The 19,947-nt window shown below is 42.6% G+C and overlaps 1 protein-coding gene across 5 annotated transcripts in view; it reads left to right on the top strand.

Moving 5' to 3' along the window:
• The window catches only part of SBF2 (SET binding factor 2), a 507,948-nt gene extending 488,877 nt beyond the window's left edge, over positions 1-19,071 (top strand). For 2 of the 5 annotated variants that reach the window (XM_058545967.1, XM_058545970.1), the window contains 8 exons: positions 5,172-5,298; positions 7,634-7,761; positions 8,925-9,158; positions 10,243-10,347; positions 11,782-11,975; positions 12,662-12,749; positions 16,032-16,163; positions 17,196-19,068. In XM_058545967.1, coding sequence (XP_058401950.1) covers positions 5,172-5,298; positions 7,634-7,761; positions 8,925-9,158; positions 10,243-10,347; positions 11,782-11,975; positions 12,662-12,749; positions 16,032-16,163; positions 17,196-17,294 — 1,107 coding nt within the window. In that variant the 3' untranslated portion in view covers positions 17,295-19,068. Of the gene's footprint in view, positions 1-5,171; positions 5,299-7,633; positions 7,762-8,924; positions 9,159-10,242; positions 10,348-11,781; positions 11,976-12,661; positions 12,750-16,031; positions 16,164-17,195 lie in introns of all 5 variants that reach the window. The other 3 variants (XM_058545966.1, XM_058545965.1, XM_058545969.1) reach the window with 2 other exon arrangements.
• Positions 19,072-19,947: the final 876 nt, after the last annotated feature.

The following is a 19,947-nucleotide window of genomic DNA, read 5'->3' as shown; positions in this document are numbered from 1 at the left end:
ACTTTGATCCATACCTAGCACCACTATAAAAATTAATTCAAAAGGGATCATAGACCTAAAATGTAAGACCTACTACTATAAAACTTATAGAAGAAAACATAGGAAAAAATCTTTATGACCTTGGGTTAGGCAAGGATATCTTAGATTCAACACCAAAAGCATGATCTGTAAAAGAACAAATTGATAAATTAGACTTTGTCAAAATTAAAAACTTCTGTTCTTCAAAAATCACTGTTAAGAAAATGAAAAGACAAATCACAGAGTGGGAGGAAATATCTGCAAATCATATATCTGCTAAGGGACTAGTATCCAGAGTATATAAAGATCTCTCAAAACTCAATAATAAGAAAACAACCAACCTATTTTTTTATGGGCAAAATATTTGTACTAACTTCACCAAAGATATACAGATGGCAAATAAGCACATGAAAAGATACTTAACATCATTAGTCATTAGGAAATGCAAATTAAAATCAGAATGAAATACCACTACATACCTATTTTAATGGCTAAAATTTTAAAAACTGACTACCCAAAGTGTTGACAAGGATGTAGAGGAACTGGAACTCTCTAACACTGCTGGTGGGAATATAAAATTGTACCACCATTTGGGAAAACAGTTTGGCCATTTCTTAAAAAGTTAAACATGCTTACCAACGTATGATTCAGCATTCCATTCCTAGGCAGTTACGCAAGAGAAACGAAAGCTTGTACCCATACAAAGACTTGTACATAACTGTTCATAGCAGCTTTATATGTAAATAACCAAAAGTCCAGAAGCAACCCAATGTCTGTCCACAGGTGAATGAATAAACAAACTGTGGTATATCCATACAATGGAGTACGACTTAGCTGTAAAAAGGAATTAACTACTCATAACCCAACAACGTGGATGCATCTCAAAGAATTATGCCTACTGAAAGAAGGCAGACAAAAAGGAGTACATACTTATGATTCCATTTACTATATAAAGTTCTGGTAAATACAAATTAATCTCAAATGACAAAAAACAAATCAGTGGTTGCTTGGAGAGGAGCATGCAGGAAGAGGCAAAAGGGGCACAAGGAAACTTTGGGGAGTTTTGGGTGACAAGTTCATTATCTCGGTTGTGGTGATGGTTTCACGGGTGTGTAGATACGTCAAAAGTTATCAAATTGTATGCTTTAAATATGTACAGCTTATTGTATGTCAATAATACCTCACTAAAGCTGTTAAAACAAAAAAATCTTATGCCTAACAAACCTCTAAACTCTCATTCATTCCCTATATCGTAAGTCCTTAGAGGAAGTCTCCTTGGCCTGATCCCATTTCTTCTATTAAAACAATACTTAACAGAAGGAAAAGGAAGGATGTGGATTGTGCCTTTTGGAGACCACTGTGGTGTGGTACAGCAGAAGAGTCTAGGTGTCCCAATGACAAAGAGGAAAAGAAGCCAATGAATTGGACAGACTGAGTCCCTGGGATATAGGCCTAAATGAAGAAAGTATAATTTTTCTTTTTTACTGGCAATCTAAGCACCAGATTTTGTCTTATGAATACAATCACGTCTTCATTTCTCATTGTGGTACAAAGACATTTCAGAAAATTCCTTGTGTTTCTTAATACAGATTCCAAATGTGGTTATCTAGATATTAATCAACCCAGCGTTCAGGTCAATCTGGTTTTTTCTTTCCATTGAAGAAATTCTCACATGCTTGTTGCTTAAACTGTTGCTAAAGAGTGAAAAAAAAGAAAAAAACAAGTTGTTCAGTATCTTCTCTTCCACTTCCAACAGACTTGACCAGTTTGAGGGCAGATTGTTTTTCAACCCAAAGCAGTTAGCAGCTGCAGGTGCCACTGTGGCACACAGACGCAGACACACACACATACACACGTTGGTGCCCCCAAGCGCTTACACCTTGATGCTCTCTAAGCACCAGTTCCAATTCAAGCCGGATGAGTGCCAGCGGCCTTGGAGAAGTGTCTAACCTTTCTAACGTAATTGTCGAGTGCAGGGTTTGTGGTGAGGCAGTCACACAGTATAGTGGGCTGTGAAAGCATTTTTCCACTTGTAGAGGAGTTTTGCTTCTAGTCCTGGCATATGATCTCCCTGAAATGCCTGTAAGTTCAACTTAAGGTCATATTCAGTATCATTTCCATTCCACTTTACTTCAGAAGTCGGTCTTCAAAATTATAATCCTTAGCATATTAAATATCAGAATAATCAAGGAAAGAAACAAATATGTATGAGGCAAGTGGTTTCTATGGAGAACAGTCATTGAAAGAAAAGTTTTGTTATTCTGGAGCTTTGTTTAATAACGGTTTTTAAAAGAGTTTTTAGAACCTCTTGTGGACTGGGTCAGTGGTAATAGGCCTGAACTCTTCTTCCCCTGGAAACAGTGAGCCAGGGGGCTGGCCTGTGACTACCGAGGTTTAATCCAAGGGCTGCTGTTCTTGGAGCTCATCCTGCCTGAGCACATTGCAGATTTCTCCTCCCTGAGACTCTCAGATGGTAGAGAACCAAGTTCCATCCGCCTGGGCCTGTTTTCTTCTTCTGTCCTACCACCCACAATCTGTCACCCCCCTCCACTTTGTGCACACTGGCCCCTTGGGGTGGCACTATTGATTCCGAACGAGGAGCTTGGGTTTTTTTTCCTAAAAACCTGGAATAGGGCACAGTACCTAGCTATTCAGAGCCATGTCACAGTTGTCTCATGGAAAACTCTCCTGTCTTGTGGAGACCTGATGCAGCAGGAAGGGCAGTGACTCAGGTCAGGGAAGCAGCTCCACAGTATCCAAGCCCATTGCATAAGAGTCAAAGTCTTAGTACGTCTTCCTAAAATCCATTATGTTTTCTATTACTTATGAGCTAAAATTTTAGTTCAATTAAAAAGCCAATAAGAAAATGTAGGGGGAAAAAACCTTTAATCATCACAGAAAACTAGGTTTCTAACCAGATGATAAACTTTGTTAAATCGATGATATTCGGATCATGACTATAAATTCCCATTGATCTATTGGGCAATTAACATATTACACATATGCCTTCTCACTTTGGCTGACCAAGTGTGAGTCTGCATTGCCAAATTAAACATCGAGAAGAAAGCTGGCTTTTAGCCTGCCTGCAGTGTTCATTTGGAACAGCTTTTAAGCAAGTACAATTATGACTGGAACTTATCTCAACCAAACAAAATTCTCTAACTGGTCATGAGAGATTATTTGAGCAATATAGAGGTGAGATTGTAGGTGGATTGGAGGGTGTCACAAGGTCATCAGCCTGACTTCTACCAACATAGATGGCTCCAAAGAGTCTGCATACAGCTGGCCTAAAGTATGCTATAGATCAGTGACCAAGCTCTCCCTTGCTCCCCTCTCCCATGTCATTCACTCATCCTTGTTCCTATGTCCAGTGACCTCACTGCCTAACTTACTGATGAAAAATTGAGGTTAAAAGGCAAAGCTCTGCCCCCTCCCCTTGGCACTTGAACATATCTTTCTTTTTGCCTACTCTTCTATCCCTCCTCATTTCCAAGCTGTTTCCTGTTTCCAGGCCCTTAGCTTTGTTCATCTTACTTTCCCAGGGCCTTATTCCGTTAGTTATCAGCTCTTTCTCCACAATTTGTTCTTCTGCATTGCTTTCAGACAGGCACACATTTCTTTCACCCAGAGAACTCTTGCTGTCCTCCTAAACCACCACTTTCTCTTCTCATTCCTTTCACCACCAAACTTATATGGGTACAGTTTTTCTTGTTGTATTACACACTATTATACCACACGTACCTGAAAAGCAAGAACCATAACTTATGTTAATTTGTATCTGTCAAGTGCGTAGCACAGTATGAGGTAGTGAATGGGGCAGAGACCTTGGAGCCTAACAAGCCAGTGTTCAAATTTGGGCTTGCTAGTTACTGCTGAATGACCTTGGGTAAATTACTCAGTCTTACTCATCCTCAGCTTCCTCGTTTGTAAAGTGGGGGTAATAATGCCCATCTTCAGAGGATCTGACTAGATGTTTTTCCAAAGAAGACATACAAATGGCCAATAGATAGGTGAAAAGGTGCTCAATATCATCAATCATCAGGGAAATGCAAATCAACCACAATGAGTTATTGCCTCACACCTGTTAGAATGGCTGTTATCAAAATGACAAGAAAGAACAAGTGTTGCCGAGAATATGGAGAAAAGGGAACCCTTGTGCACTGTTGGTAGGAGTGTAAATTGGTGCAGCCACTATGGAGGACCTTCCTCAAAAAATTGAAAATGGAACTGCCATATAATCTAGCAGTCCCACTTCTGGCTGTATCCGAGGGGACGGAAATGACTATCTCAAAGAAATATCTGTACTCTCACGTTCATTGCAGCATTATTCACGATAGCCAAGATATGGAAACAACCTCAGTGTCCATCGATGGATGAATGGATAAAGAAAATGTTATCTATATAAACAATAGAATGTTATTCAGCTATGAGAAAAAAAGGAAATCCTGCCATTTGTGACAATATGGATGGACCTTGAGGGCATTATGTTAAGTGAAATAAGTCAGAGAAAGATACATACTGTATGATCTCACTTATATGTGGAAGCTAAAAAAGCCAAACTCATAGAAACAGAGAGTAGAATGGTGGTTGCCAGGGATTGGGGAGTGAGGGGAATGAGGAGATGTTGATCAAAGGATACAAACTTCCAGATACAAGAAGAATAAGTTCTGGGGATCCAGTGCATAGCATGGTGACTATAGTTAACAAAACTCTATTATATACTTGAAAGTTGCTATGAGAGTAGATCTTAGATGTGCTACCACAAAAAAATTATGTGAAGTAATGGAGGTGTAACTAACCTTACAGTGCTAATCATTTCACAATAGATATGAATATCAAATCATTACGTTTGTATACCTTAAACTTACAGAATATTATGTCAGTTATAGCTCAATAAAGCTGGAAAAAATAATGCCTATCTTGCAGTGTTGCCATGGAGATTAAGTGAGATTATGTTTATTAAAACCCCTAGCATGGTGTCTGGCACATAGCAGGTGCTCAGAAAGGCTGGTTCCCTTCCCCCCTCCATCCATGGTAGGAATTCAATTGATTGAGTGACCAAATGGTCTCCTGCATATTTCAAGTCAGCATTTAGTGGATGGCATCTACTTTTTGTTCGGTTTGATTCTTACTCTTTGCTTTGTGTGTTTCAGGTTCATAACCAGTATCCAACTGAGTTTGAATTCAATCTCTATTACTTAAAGTTCTTGGCTTTCCATTATGTATCCAATCGCTTTAAAACATTTCTCCTGGATTCAGACTATGAAAGATTAGAGCACGGTACGTGTTTGCATACCCTTGTCCCGTCTTTTTTTTTAGTTTTGTGTGATTTTAATTAAAAACTCTAATAACATAACTACCCCCAAGTATGGCCAGGCCATTTTAGGGTTTTACTCTGAACTATGAAAGTAGAGTGAATATCAGCAAGTCCCCAGATTCTGAGATTATGCACTGTGTTAACTCTTTGGCACTGCAAGTGGTCATCCCTGTAGCCCTTTTGAAAAGTTAAATCTGCTTACTATTTTAATATCTCATAGTGGTATCACTGATTGAGGAGAAACGTTTGACTCAGTTTTTCCATCCCTGGTACACTCTGGTGGGAAAGGTACCTACCCTTGGAGGCAGTTTGAATAGCAGTTAAGGCCATGGGCTCCGGAGCAAATGGACGAAGGTTAAATCCCAGCACTCCCAGTGACCAACTGAGTACTTTGGACAAGTTAGGTACCTCTCTGGGTTCCTCAGTTTCCTCATCTTTAAAATGAGGACAATAATAGCACCCACCCCTTTGGGCCATAATGATCACATTGGGAAATATTTGTAAATTTCTTAGCATAGTTGCCAGAACATAGTAAGCACTCAGTGAATTTTAGACTTTATTATAGTTTTTAATAACAGTAATAGTTGTAAAGAGTAGATTCTGAAAGTCAGTCAGCACCTGTGAAAACATTCCCCAAGAGGGTTTTATATTCTTACTTTTGTTGTTGTTTAGGGAGAGGGGAAGGGAGGATACACATGACTATTTTTGTTAAGAAAATAAGCCAATTTTTAAAAATCAGCTATTTTCATGGGGCCACCCCATGGCGTAGTGGTTAAGTTCAGCACACTCTGCTTCAGCGGCCTGGGTTCACAGGTTCGGATCCTGGGCCCGAACCTACACCACTCGTCAGCCACACTGCAGCAGCAACCCACATATAAAGTAGAGGAAGATTGGCACAGATGTTAGCTCAGGGCTAATGGCCCTCAAGCAAAAAAAAAAAAAAAAAAACAGCTATTTTCAGGTTATTATATGTGCCTGAATATTCATAAAGTAGACTCTTTTAGTGGCTGAAAATATTTACTGATGTTCTCAGTTTAAAATATGAAATCAGGAAATACTGCTTTCCAGTGCATGCTATTAAAGTTGTCTAGTGTGATATTTCATACTTTCGGTAAGGGAGACAACACTGGTGAGACCATTTCCCATCCCGTTTATACTTCCAGACCTTTGTTGACTCATAAACTTGTCATTCCACACATCATAATCAGAAACCTTAATTTCTTAAGCACCGTGTGTTGGGAAGGCATTAAGTAGAGCTGGTCACGTTGGACATTGGCGTCACTCGGAGGACTTTTAAAATGACTAATATCTGGGGTCCGTCCTCAGAGATTCTGATTTAATTGGTCTGAAGTAAGACCTAGGCATTGGGGTTTTTTTTTAAAGCCTTTGGTTTTTCTAATGTGTGGCCAACGTTGAGAACTACTGCGCTGGACCTCTGCAGTTAAAAGGTAGAGAAGAAAACATTAATTAGTCTGGGGGGGCCCCTCATATTATAGGATTTTGTGCAGCCTTGGACTTGAGACACTTTTTTCTGATAAACTGGTAAAGGTCTTGTTGACTTTTGACTGTGTCACTTCGTTCAAAGCAAGACAGCACTGTTAAGAGAGGCACCCTTCCTGGCCTTTTAAAGAAATACTTCCTGCCTCACCTTAACACATTTTCCTCTCTGTGAGTGGAGTGGGCTCATGTGAGTAACAGATTGACTGTTTGAAAGGTGCAAAGATAGTGTCAGAAAATCCTTGAAGTGCTCCCCCTAAATTCATCTTTTGTTTTTAAGTCACCCAGGGATACAGACCACACCCTTCTGTCATCCAGAGTATCCATGACCATGATTTGTGGTATATATAAACTACTAAACAAGAAAACACTTTAAATGGCTTCATAATAAACAGCCAACGACTTAAAAAATAAACATAAAATTATGTTTTTAACTGAGTTTCATCAAATCAACACTAAGTCCTTACATCTTCTCTTGAAAAATGTGTAGACTGTCTCCTGGCATGGACCTCTCTGAATCTAGATATACATGTAGGATGTGGTGTGGAAGGGAGTCGTGATGGACTGCAAAATGCTTGGGAAAAACTTATCAGATGTTTTCCTTCCATTTGGATTTGTTTCCATATAGCTCTGATGTTCATTCCTATCTTTAGCTCTGCAGTTATTTTCTAAAGTTTCTGTACATACATTGCTGTTTCTAGAGCCGTAAGAAATATTCCATTTTTCATCTGCTACATGCATCATACTTTCAGGTGAACTGTTGATTTATTTGACTTTTGTTGAATTTTTTTGGATTTACAGGAACTTTATTTGATGATAAAGGAGACAAGCATGCCAAAAAAGGGATTTGTATTTGGGAGTGTATTGATAGAATGCACAAGAGGAGTCCCATTTTCTTTAATTATTTGTATTCACCACTGGAAATAGAGGTACAGTAAGAAAGCATTTGTTTCATTTTCTGAATATTTCGTGTTAAAATTTTCCCTCCTTTTGATGTATGTAAGCTGTTTAAGCTTTTTATAAACGTTTGACTAGGTTTCATCCTAGAAACTATTTAAAAGTTTGATACCCTATGGGTTTGGGTTATGGTGGAATGGAGACTGTTCACAATATTCTTGACCACAAAAATTAGGAGCTGGCCCCCAAAACCTAGAAAGGATAACTTCAAGAAAATCAAAGCAAGACAACTTTCCCTAGGAAGAAAGAACAAACAAAACTTGAAACCTCAACAGGTCGTCTGAGCTGAAAAATCTAAAATACTTTAGAAAAGATTTCCCTAAGTCCATTTGTACCAAAGCCGTGGAAGAACTCCATGGGAAGCAAGGATGTTTGGAGACCAGCCCAAGAAGGATGACATCTCAGGGGCAACCATGCTCTGCCACATTTACATGGAATAGGCTCTGGGATGGAACAGACTGGTTTGATAAGGGGTACTACCTTACTCCGGGGCAAGAAGGCCTCTGGTCTTTCTCCAGCTGCACCCTCCTCGTGAGGTGAGGAGTCCGAGAAACTAAGTTTCCATGCTTAGATGCCCCTCCTTCTTCTAAACCATGCTCTGGTACCTCAGAATTCCTTGCCCGGGTTCAAGTTCCTCACTAGACTACTTCTCCAAGTCTCTTTCCCAAGCCAGTGCATGCACCACCAGGCCCAAAAGGCAGCTAAGAAGTAACTGTTTGGCAGGAAGTGGGCAGTGTTTAGCTGCGTGTGGTATATACACACATTCATAAAAGACCCTCAGAATATAGGACACAGCCGGGGTGGGAGGAGCGGGAGGTTAGGCCAAGGACTGGGAGCTGGGACCAGCTTCCCCAGTGCCACCACTTTCTGATGTAGAATCTGAGGAGTCCAAGAATTCTCAGTTTGAGCCTGGCCTTCCAGGTCCTTAGGAAGTTATATTTGTCCAGGTAGGAAGATAGAACATATGTAATAGTATATCTTGATGTATGATGTTTAAATATTTAGACATGTGATGGTTGAACCTCCATTCATACTCTTGTCCTTGCCCCTGCAAATATTAGGGGCTGGCCTGCCAATAAGTTTGGAGTACTTTGGGGTCAAAATGAAACTACATTTCAGAATTTTCTTTAAACAGGCCCTGAAGCCCAGTGTAAATGTCTCCAGCCTCAAGAAGTGGGATTACTACATAGAGGAGACCCTTTCCACAGGACCTTCATATGACTGGATGATGCTGCCCCCCAAGCAGGTCCCCTCCGAGGACTCTGACCTGGCTGCAGGAGCTGGGCCCCAGAGCCAGAGGAAAACAGTGTGGCCGTGCTATGATGATGTTAGCTGTACTCAGCCCGATGCTCTCACCAGCCTCTTCAATGTAAGTCCGCCATGTGTAGACACACACCTAGGGCACCATGGCCCTGGAGGCACCTGAGGCCTCAGGAACCAGGCTAAGTTAACTGGTCACAAACTTCTGGACATGGCTCTTCTTACTCTGGGCTAGCATTATAGGTAGCACTCCAGGAGTATGAGGAAACCAAATTTGCTCTCCAGCATCAGTGGGACCAGGTTCAGCTACTCGAAGAGAGTCTCCATAAAATGAGTTTTCCAGCATTATGAGAAAGCAGTCGAGCAAATGGAGCAATTTGCAGCTTTCCAGCTGTTGTAGCTGCCCAAGCAGCCTGAGTCAGGCCTGGGTTATGGCTTTTGTGGGTGCCTTACTTCCTCTGGTCAGAAGTGTGGGTAGCTGAGGGCCTGATGGGAGTACTGCCAACAGTCTCCTACAAGGAATATTCTGGAGTGAAACCATCCTGGCAGTAGCCACCCTGATGAGAGCAGCAGCCCTGAGGAAAGGGTTTGAGCCCTGATATGGGCCAAACAGTTCCTGAAGAGTCCTCTCCGCCTGGTTTTCTGACCAGGAGGATCATGCTTCAGTGAAAGCACTGCACAGAGGCGGCTGCTTTGATCTCTAGCTTCCCTGTCCAAAGAAATTTGGGCATTCCTTGGGCATTTCTTGGTTCATTCTTTCCACATGTGGTTTGAATCATAAGAGTTGAGGGGTTCCTCTGTCAAGGATGGACTTCTCATCTACCTCGGCTATTAGGGTTTGGGCGCCAGCCCAGTGCTCGACCTTTAGTTGTGGCCATCAGATTTCCTATGGGCTGGCCAAGGGTGAAGGTGTTTGGGATACATATTTCATCTTTCTATTTAAGCCATTCTGTACAAAAAGCCCTGGTTACAGATCCTGATAAATCATCTCTGCCACAGTACATCACACCAGCCAGAGCTCCCGCCACTATTCCTGGCTTGGGAGACCTCCGAGGCCCGTGTTTACCGCTGTCTTCAGCTGCCCTCTGGCCACGCTGTTCATCTGGGCCCTGTACACAGATGTGGTTCTGGGGCATATCCTGATTTCTGTGAAATACTTGTCTGTCAGAAAACTCCTTTTAATTACTTTGCAGGAAATCGAAAGATTAGAGCATAAATTGAACCAAACCCCTGAGAAGTGGCAGCAGCTGTGGGAAAGGGTAACCATGGACCTTAAAGAAGAGCCCAGAGCAGACCGTGTGAGTTGGCAAAACCCTTCGAGGGCTACTCTGAGCTTTTTGAGGTGCTAGGTCAGGTGGGGCCCACTGCCACAGGCAACCCAGGTGGGTTAATGGCCAAAGGAAAGCGTGGGAAGGGAGGGGTCATGGCCTGGGGGTCCAGGGCAGAAAGTTCCACATGACTGAACACTTCCTGAGTGTCTCACTTTACCACAGTGACATAATACTTATGTGTCAAGGCCCTGTATCCAGGGGAAATTACTGGGTTCTTTTCTATCTCAGTGCCTCTGTGGTTTCAGCTGATTTTCTACCACATGAGGGAGGAGGGGAATGCCAAGACCATGTTTGCTCCAGAGAAATAATCAGAGAAGATAAAATATTTTAAAATGACAGAATAGGCTGCTTTCCGTTGTTCACACTCCCTTTTCTATTTCTGAATTAAGAAACATTTATCATAAAAACATTTTAAAACCAAATACTGTTTTCTGCATCTCACGCCCCCTTTTCTGTTTCTGATTTAAGAAACTTTTATCAAGCATGTTAACACGTGCAAGGGATTGTGCTGAGCACCGTACACACATTAGCATCCTCTTTAACCCACAGTGAGGGAGTGGTGTCCCATCTCCTATGTGAAGGGACAGGCACAGAGATCACACAGTACTTGGTACAGCCACCAGTCAGACCCACGTCAGACTGGGTCCAAATGCAACAGAGGGAAGTTAGGACAGGTGAGTGTGTGAAGAGCACTTCAGAAAGAAGAGGTCAGCAGAGTGAGATGTCACAGAGGGTCCAGGACAGCGGAGTGGAAAGGAAGCCTCTGAGTGTGAGAGGGAGCCTCTGGGTGCCATCTCCTGCCCTCAAATGGCAGTTCAGGAGCTGGTATCAGACAGACCACAGGTGGATGTCTTTCTGCTTTTTTTCCCTGAAAAATAAAATAGTTTCTTGATTTTTTTTTTCTGATTATGAAAGTGAGATATATTTATTCTTTTAAATAAGATAATACACAGAAAGTTATAAATAGAAGACAAAAATCACCCATAATTTATATCCTAGAAATAAACCACTATACTGTCAAACTTGTTTTATCATTCTAAACATACGTATAAAAGGGATTTACTATACATACTATTTTAAACCTGCTCCCTTGTTTACTTACTGTGGCATACATGTCCTTCCATTTGTCACTGTATATAAATCAGCAACATCATTTTCAATGGCTAACAAGAAATCCATTCTATGGAAAGACGTTTTTTTTAACCAGTCTCTTAATGATAGACATTTAGGTTATTTCCGATTTTTTACTATTATAAACAACTCCAGGATAAACATCTCTGTATATAAATTTGCTTATTGGTCTAGTTTTCTCCTTGAGATAAATTTTTAGAAATGGAATTATTAGATCAGTTGCTTAAAGTCTTTGTAAAGCTTTCCTAGCTCCTGTTCTGTCTTTTTCAGCCCCAGAGACACCCTTCGGGCTCCCCAGGAATTGTGTCTACCAACCTACCTTCCTATCAGAAGAGGTCTCTGCTGCACCTCCCAGACAGCAGCATGGGGGATGAGCAGAATGCCAGCATCTCCCCATCCAATGGAGTGGACCGAAGAGCAGCCACGCTGTACAGCCAGTACACGTCCAAGAATGACGAAAACAGGTTGACATGCTGAGCCCTGCCGGGTGGCTGAAAAAACACACCCCACCCTGCTTAAGGCGACAGCACAGGCCCTTTAATAAGCTAGGCTGTGCGGTACAGCCTTCTGTAAACTTAAAATGGATTTGTTTTAATTCTTTGTTTCTGTTTTAAATGCGTTAGATGGTTCTTTGAAGAGGAAAAATCAAAATTACAACTAAAATAATGCCAAGAGGTTGTAGTTATTTGTGGTTGAGTCCTGATTGTTATTATCTCACGTCTGCCAGATCTTTTGAGGGAATAAGTGTTAGTCAGCACTTTTTTAGTGGCAGACATCAGAAATCCAGCTCATGCTAGCTCAAGCAAAAAGGAATTTACTCCCATAAACTGGGAAGGCCAAGGTTATGCCAGTTTCTCACACAGTGTCTTCAGGCTTCAGTCTATGTGCCAGCTCGGCTCTCTCCTGTGAGTTGCTTGAATCCCAACATGGCACAAAAGATGGCTACTGAGAGCTCCAAACCTCACAAGTTTGGTAACTCCAGCAGAAAGAGGCAGGTCTAGTAGAAAAATTCTACCAAGAACTCTAATTGGCCTTTTTCGGATTATCTGGGGGAAATAGAGACTTGACAAACAAAAACAACAGACATCCTCTTTAAAGCATTTTTTGAATGAAAAATCAAAATTAACTGCCTTGTCATCATTTCTTCTAGGTCCTTTGAGGGAACACTTTACAAAAGAGGGGCTTTGCTGAAAGGATGGAAGCCCCGTTGGTTCGTTTTGGATGTAACAAAACATCAGGTAATACTGTCATGGCCTACAGAGATACCTTCTTTCTTGGCGCGGCTCCGTCCTGGGCTGTCGTGTGACTCTCAGCAGATACGTCCCTCATCTGCAGGCTGCTTTCCCAAGGCCACTCATACGCTGCCCGGGGTCTCCTCCATGTCCCTGAGCCAGGGCAGTAGCCTTCTGAGGAAGTTCCAAAGTAGCCCTGCCTGGTATGTGCAGGCAGAGGCAGTGACAGCAGAGCCCAGAGCATTAAGAACAATTTTATCATTAGTGCTGTCAAGTCGATTCTGACTCCTGGCAACCTTGTGTACAGCAGAGCAGAACCCTGCCTAGTCTTTTTGCGCCATCCTCTCACCTCCTGACACTATATCAGACAACGCTCCGCAGCTATTCATAGAGTTTTCGTGGCCAGTTTTTCCAGAAGTGGGTGGCCGTGTTCTTCTTCCTAGTCTGTCTAGTCTGGAAGCTCCACTGAAACTGTCCACCACGGGTGACCCTGCTGGTATTTGAAATACCGGTGGCATAGCTTGCAGCATCACAGCAACACACAGCCGCCACAGTGTGACAACTGACAGATGGGTGGTGTGGTTCCCTGACTGGAAACAAATTGGGGCCGCAGCAGTGAGAGTGCTGAATCTTAACCACTCGACCGCCAGGCTGTCATTAAGAGCAATAGAACTCCGCTTTTTAATGCTCAACTCTCTCTTGCTGCCTGCTCTTAAAACCCAGGCCGGGGAAGACTTGAGGTTTTCAATGTGCTGCATACCACACGCACGTATAGAGGCTGCGCCTGTGAGCACTCCCCAGAATACAAATGACCTTCATCCTTGCAGCATAAAGCATCCATTCAAAACTGAGGACATTAATTTATTCAACAAACATTTATTTAACACCTTCTCTGTGCCCATCACTGTACTGGTTACTAAAGAAGGCATCGTTATCCCTCAGAGATGGCAGCAACAGAGCGGGGAGTGGGCCCTGAGACAGGCAGAAGGGGATGTGCCACCCAAACCTGGAATTCACAGTGGGCAAGTACTGGCCTGGAGCTTGCTGACCATGGCAGGGAAGCTTTTGCCCGTTGTTAGGTTCTTAGCTATAGCTGTAGCAGCTTCTGCAGTCCTCAGTGTCACAATCTTTGTTCCAGTGACCTCAGGAGAGAGGGATCCGTACCCAATCCTCAGTCCCTCTGCACCTTTCACTAGGAGAGTCGCATGGCCTCCCCTGTTCTGACTGCAGGCCTCACTCTACCTTGGAACTGACGAGTCAGCCTTGAGGCAGAGGGTACACATTTTGGTTCTCAATGCATTCATCTCTAAAATGGAATCTGTTGGGAAAGATGTGAACTGTTCCCCCTGTACAATGCTCTGGTTGGGACTTGCATCTAGAAGACTCCTTCCAGGTGAAGACTTTCCCTCTGCTCAAGGGGTTTCATAAAGGTTATGCAGAGTCTTTGTGGAAGAATATAGAGAACTTATTTTCAAACATGCAATGGAAGCCCTTTTTAGGGAGCTGTACTTTAAAATAACAATGTCTCTGAAATCATACAGCCAACACTGTGTAGAAAAGTTCCATTAAACCACTAAATATAACATGGGAGAATGTCATAATTTTTCTGTAATTTACAATTACGTCAAATTATACTTGCATTCTTACCAATCTTTTGGCTTCCTTTAACGTGCAGGGTATACAGTTTTTCCATTTAGCCCTACACATACCATGCCCGAAGGGAGAGACAGAGAAAGGTCTGAGGCCAGAACCACAGTGACAGAGGCACCAGACACATTCCTGCTGCATAGATTAGAGAGTGAGATCCAGACTATGGATCAATAGGTCTTTTTCACCAGCAATCTTTGATTTTTAAAAATACTTTTCTCATTCCAAAAGTAATACATGGTTGTTACACCAAATTCAATCATCTCATAAAGATGGAAAAATCCCCTGTGCCCCAACTCCCAGGGATAGCTCCTATTAACAATATGATATCTATTTCTCTAAATAATTTTCATATGTATAGATGTATATGTATGTATATATAGTTTGGGTTGCTAGGAGGGTTAAATGGGTTATATACAAAAACAACCAGAACAGTCCTGGCACATAGTAACCGCTCAGTCAAATGTTAAGCTATTTATTATGTTTTTCAGAAATCATTTTATATCTACATGCTATTTGGCAACTTACTATTTTTATATAATGTATCTTGAACATATTTTCCTGCCAGTTCGTATAGATCTTCCTTATCATATTTGTATGTACAGTATTCCATGTTATTGATGTACTATCATTTAATGAACCAATACCCCGCTGAAAGACAGATAGATCTTTTCAATTTTTAGCTGATAAAAACAGTGCTGAAGGGGGGCCAGCCTGGTGGCATAGTGGTTAACTTCGCGTGCTCTGCTTTGGCAGCCTGGGGTTCACAGGTTCGGATCCCAGGTGCGGACCTATGCGCCACTCATCAAGCGAGATGGGCACAGATGTTAGCTTAGAGCCAGTCTTCCTCAGCAAAAAGAGGAGGATTGGCAATGGATGTTAGCTCAGAGCCAGTTTTCCTCACAAAAACAAAAAACAAACAACAGTGCTGAAGGAAACCTCTTCATCCATGTATCTTTGCCTGCTCGTGGGAATGTTTCTGTAGGATAAATTTCTAGAGGTGGGAAGAGTGTATCAGTAGGCATAAACATTTTAAATTTTAGTTGATATTGCCAAATTGTTCTCCAAGAATTTCTAACAAATTATATTCCCACTAACAGTGTTCGAGAGTACCTAGTATCTTACATTCAACCTGGATATTATCAGCCATTTTTCTTAAACTAAGTGAAAAGTGAAATCTCTTTGATTTCATTTACTTTTCTTTGATCAGTGAGGTTGCTCATCTTTTCAAATGTTTATAGGTCATTTGTGTTTCTTCTGTGACTTGCCTGTTGAGATCTTTTGACCATTTTTCTAGGTTTATCTTTTTCTTATCACTTTCTAGAAATTCTGTGCATATTCTAAACATTAACCCCTTTTTTATATGTTACATATATTTTTCACAGTTGTTAGTTGATATTTAATTTTATTTTTTAATATGCAATACATTTTTTCAAATTTCAAAAAATACGTGTCTTTTTTCTCTTTTCTCCTAGCCACCTAGTGCTCCTTCTTAGAGGCAACCAGTGTTTTTAATTCTTGTCCATTCTTCCAGGCATAGTTTAACAAGATACAGAGGAAAGTATTCAAATACAGTTGGAAAATCCATGCCATTTCTCTTTCTGTGTCTCTTATATCCCATCTGTATCCTTTTGGTTCCAGCTGCGATACTATGACTCGGGTGAGGACACAAGCTGTAAAGGCCACATTGATCTGGCTGAAGTAGAAATGGTCATCCCTGCTGGCCCCAGCATGGGAGCCCCGAAGCACACGAGTGACAAGGCTTTCTTTGATGTAAGTTGATCTTACGTGTCTTTTCCTAGCTCTGCCTGCACATGAATTCTTATAATCCATCCACCTCCAAGAATTATGGGGCCTCAGAGTAATTGGTAGTGACTACAGATGGGTCACAGACCCCCTGACTATGGGAATTGCTACAGAACTTGAGCTCAGCACTCTTGATCCCCAAACCTGACCTCTCCTAGCAGTTCATATGTCTCGGAAAGGCTACACATTGCTGTGCACAAAGGATTCCTTCAAAAGGTGTCCAGCCACACACATGGAAGCAAATGAACTCATTGTTAAATATTGTTAGTTATTTCACTCACCACCTACTGTCAAGAACAGATGCTACTTCCGTCATATCTAGTGGTCTTCATGCTTCACCGTCCTTAGTCACACAGGATGACTGTCTGCCCTAACATCTTCAGCAGCCCTTAGGTGGGCCTTGGGGCATTTTATGGCCAAATGATAGAGGACTTATCTAGTCCCCAGAGCCAAGCAGGGCTTCATAAGGAGCAGATGTCATACTCCAGGGCCTTGCTCAGGCCATGAGGCCCTTTCTCTAACTCTGGGTTTCCAGTGGGGCCCCAACTGAAGACCAGAGAAGGAGATGGAAGAGGAACATGAAATCCAACTTTATCCTGGTGTGGATGAGTCTTAGGCTTCCCTAAGGAGCACAGGGAGCTTCCTTGGCACCTTTGCTGTGTTGGTGCAGTGCATGCAGTGCTGTGGCTGCAGAAGCTCCAGCCATCCCTGAGCCTCCTCCTTAGTCAAGGAAGGCCCCAGGAGGATGCAAAGTAAGGCTCTCCTTGTGTGTGTCCTTTTAATGCAGTACCCTTCTGGCAGATGTTAATCGGCCATGGGGATGTTAATCATCCCCTGTGACTTTGAGGACCAGAAAAGTAAAGTGACTCTAAAGGCAATGACAGTAGGTAGTGGAGGGAGAGAAAATACGGAAGTTCTGGGCAGTACGAGAGGGCAGGTCCCAGGGATTGATTCGCACACCTGCCCTTCATCTCTGCTTCTCTTCATTTGGCTTTGTAGCTCAAGACCAGCAAACGTGTGTATAACTTCTGTGCCCAGGATGGACAGAGTGCCCAGCAGTGGATTGACAGGATCCAGAGCTGTCTCTCTGACGCCTGATGCCCATGGTCAACCCAAGCAGAAGAGGGAGGAAGGACTCATGCTGCCAGATAGAAAAAGAGTGCATGAATCCTTGAGGAGCTGACAGCTTCCTGTTCAGTTCTGATGAGTCATCCCAGGGCCTGAGGTTCTCCTGGCCAGTCTTACCCAGTCCCCTCTTTCAGCAGTTGCTGTGTCTACTTAGCCTGAGTGGATGTGTCACACAGGTCTAGTCAAGAGCCCCAAGTATTCCCTGTTTCTTGCACTAGATTGTTCTAACCGGGTCTTAGTGGTTAGGCATCAGAAGAATGCTTCCTGAGCCAACTGTCCTCCATCCCCTAGACAAAATGGCTACCACCTACTTGGGTCCTTGTTCATGAAAGCTAGATCATTTTTGTTCTCCAAGGTCATAATTTCCTTGGAGAGCTTTCTGACAAGCAAAAATCAAAACCCTCCAAGATCATCATACATTGGGCATAGAATAGGTTTCCCATCAGAGGCTCCTACTCTTACTGCCTGGCCTTAGAAATGCTCAGTTCTCTGGTGCTGCCAAAAGGTGCTTCCATAATCCCTGCTCGGCCTCTGGGGTTGACAGCAAGAACACTGGTGCTCAGTGGCCGGCAAAGGGGAGCACAGGGGTTATCCTGGTGGAAAAAGATCGTCCAGGGAATGATGTAACAGTGACCAGGCCAGTGCAGGAAAACACTGAATTCTCTAGGCCAAAAGTGTCCTGAGGACCCAGGACCTTGTGTTCCTATGTATTCTTCTGTTCCCTGACAGCGTCTTACATGAAATAACATTCAAAAAGCTGAATGCACTAACCCACGAAACAAACTTGCACTGAGCTCCTAATGAAGTGGAGATTTTGGAAGGACAGAACCAGCTGTTCATGACCACCCCACACCTGTGACAGGGCTGTGCAGACCACTGTCGTGCTGTGCCGAGATTGGATACCCAGCGTTTCTGCACGGAACAAGAAGAACTGTGTGCAGACTTTCTTCACTCTTGATGATAACCTTGTGTTTGCTCAGCCTGAGATCTGAGGAGTGCTGTCTGTTCACGGTGAGCAGAAGCAGCACCTCTGCTATGGCCACTGCAGCCAACTGGAGTCAGAGGTAGCTAAGGTCATTGCGTTTGTTCTGAAATGTTAATATGTTAAATATCAAACTAATATTTCAAAAGTCTGTATATATGATTTCTATATCCTTGTTTTTCAGATAGTCTGCTTATAATTTAATATAAAATTAACTAAACTGATTCATTCATAAGATTTCGGTAATAAAATGGTTTCCTTTTTAAAAAATAAAAAACCACTTTGTAGATTAAAAAGAAATCAGATTTTCAAATTTAAAATTATCCACACATTAGGAAATAGAACTGTGTTAATATATAAGAAATTGGGAGATAGTAAGAATGAAGGATTTTTCTATCATTTCCATTTTATAAATTGCCACCTGTGAAAATGGGTTTTGCACATTATTTGTATTTTTTCTTTGTATATGAAATAATTTTTTGTACTTTGTAATATATGGAGCCCATTGTACCTTCAGCTATTTGAGACTGTACACAGTGCTTCTTTTGTAACTGGATTCCTTTAACTTTCATGAAGGCATTACATGCCTTACATTCACTAACCACCTTGAATTAAATTTATTTCTTAAGAAAAAGAATCCCTCATTACTGTGAAGTAAAGTTCATTCTGCAGCACCTAGTGCTCAGGAGGCAGCATTCAGGATTGATACGTGGAACTAAAGGTTCAAGGGTAAAACACAGCACGACCCATTTTTGCCTTGGTTCTATTAATGTCATCACTGCCCTGTGCTCATGAAGTAGCTAGAGACACTGGACATGTTGGCATGAGCTTCTAGGTTCTAGATGCACTGCTGCAGAGTTTCAGTAAGAGACCTGAGGCCACCACTCCCACCCTGTGCCTCTAATGAGCTGTGTGGAATTGGTTAAGTCCTGGGTCACAGTTTTACTGCCTATGGTATGTGGCAATTGGTGAGAATTTTAAGCAGGAGACATTGAACTCTGGTTGAGTAGCAGACTATTCTGCCTCAGGAAATTGTTAAACAGCACAAATGAAGGATCAGTGATTTCAGCTCTGGACAGCACTTCCTCTGCTTAAGCCCTTGGAGTTTACCCTGGAGACCCTGGCCACATCTCAGCATGTAGCCAACAGAACGCAGGTTCTCATCTCAGAGCTGAACCTCTACGTCTTTTGATATCCTGGAGCCCTCTCTGAGCCAGGCAAAAAGGACCCCCAAGAGCCACAGAGGCTCAAGGCAAAGCAGTGACATCCCCCTCCTTGAGCCTTCAGATTTCCTCAGTCTAGGGAGCTCATGTGATCCAGGCAAAGGCCCTCAGGCCTTCGCTGGTCCCAGGTCTCTCTTCCTAATGACTGGCCCTGGGACCTGGCCGTTCTGTCCCTGCTGTGTCCCTGAGATTTAGTCAGGAGGGAAACAACTGGGCTTGGGGGCTGAGCACAAGCTGTGTTCACAGTGTCAGAATCCAGATGCCCTTCCTTCCTCAGGTCTTAGCTGTGAGGGGGAGAAGGGCACTGGGTTCCAAGGAGGAAAGACTAGGGCCGTGCGCCCTGCAAGAGCCTTAACAGGGTCCCTCCTCTCCCGTAGCTCCTGTGACAAAGCCTTTCTACATCAGGGCTCCTGGAAGA

The sequence above is a fragment of the Diceros bicornis genome, chromosome 7 (assembly GCF_020826845.1).
Source record: "Diceros bicornis minor isolate mBicDic1 chromosome 7, mDicBic1.mat.cur, whole genome shotgun sequence".
NCBI lineage: Eukaryota > Metazoa > Chordata > Mammalia > Perissodactyla > Rhinocerotidae > Diceros > Diceros bicornis.
Note: the sequence above shows the minus strand (reverse complement) of the source record. Positions and strands in the feature narration are given on the sequence as shown.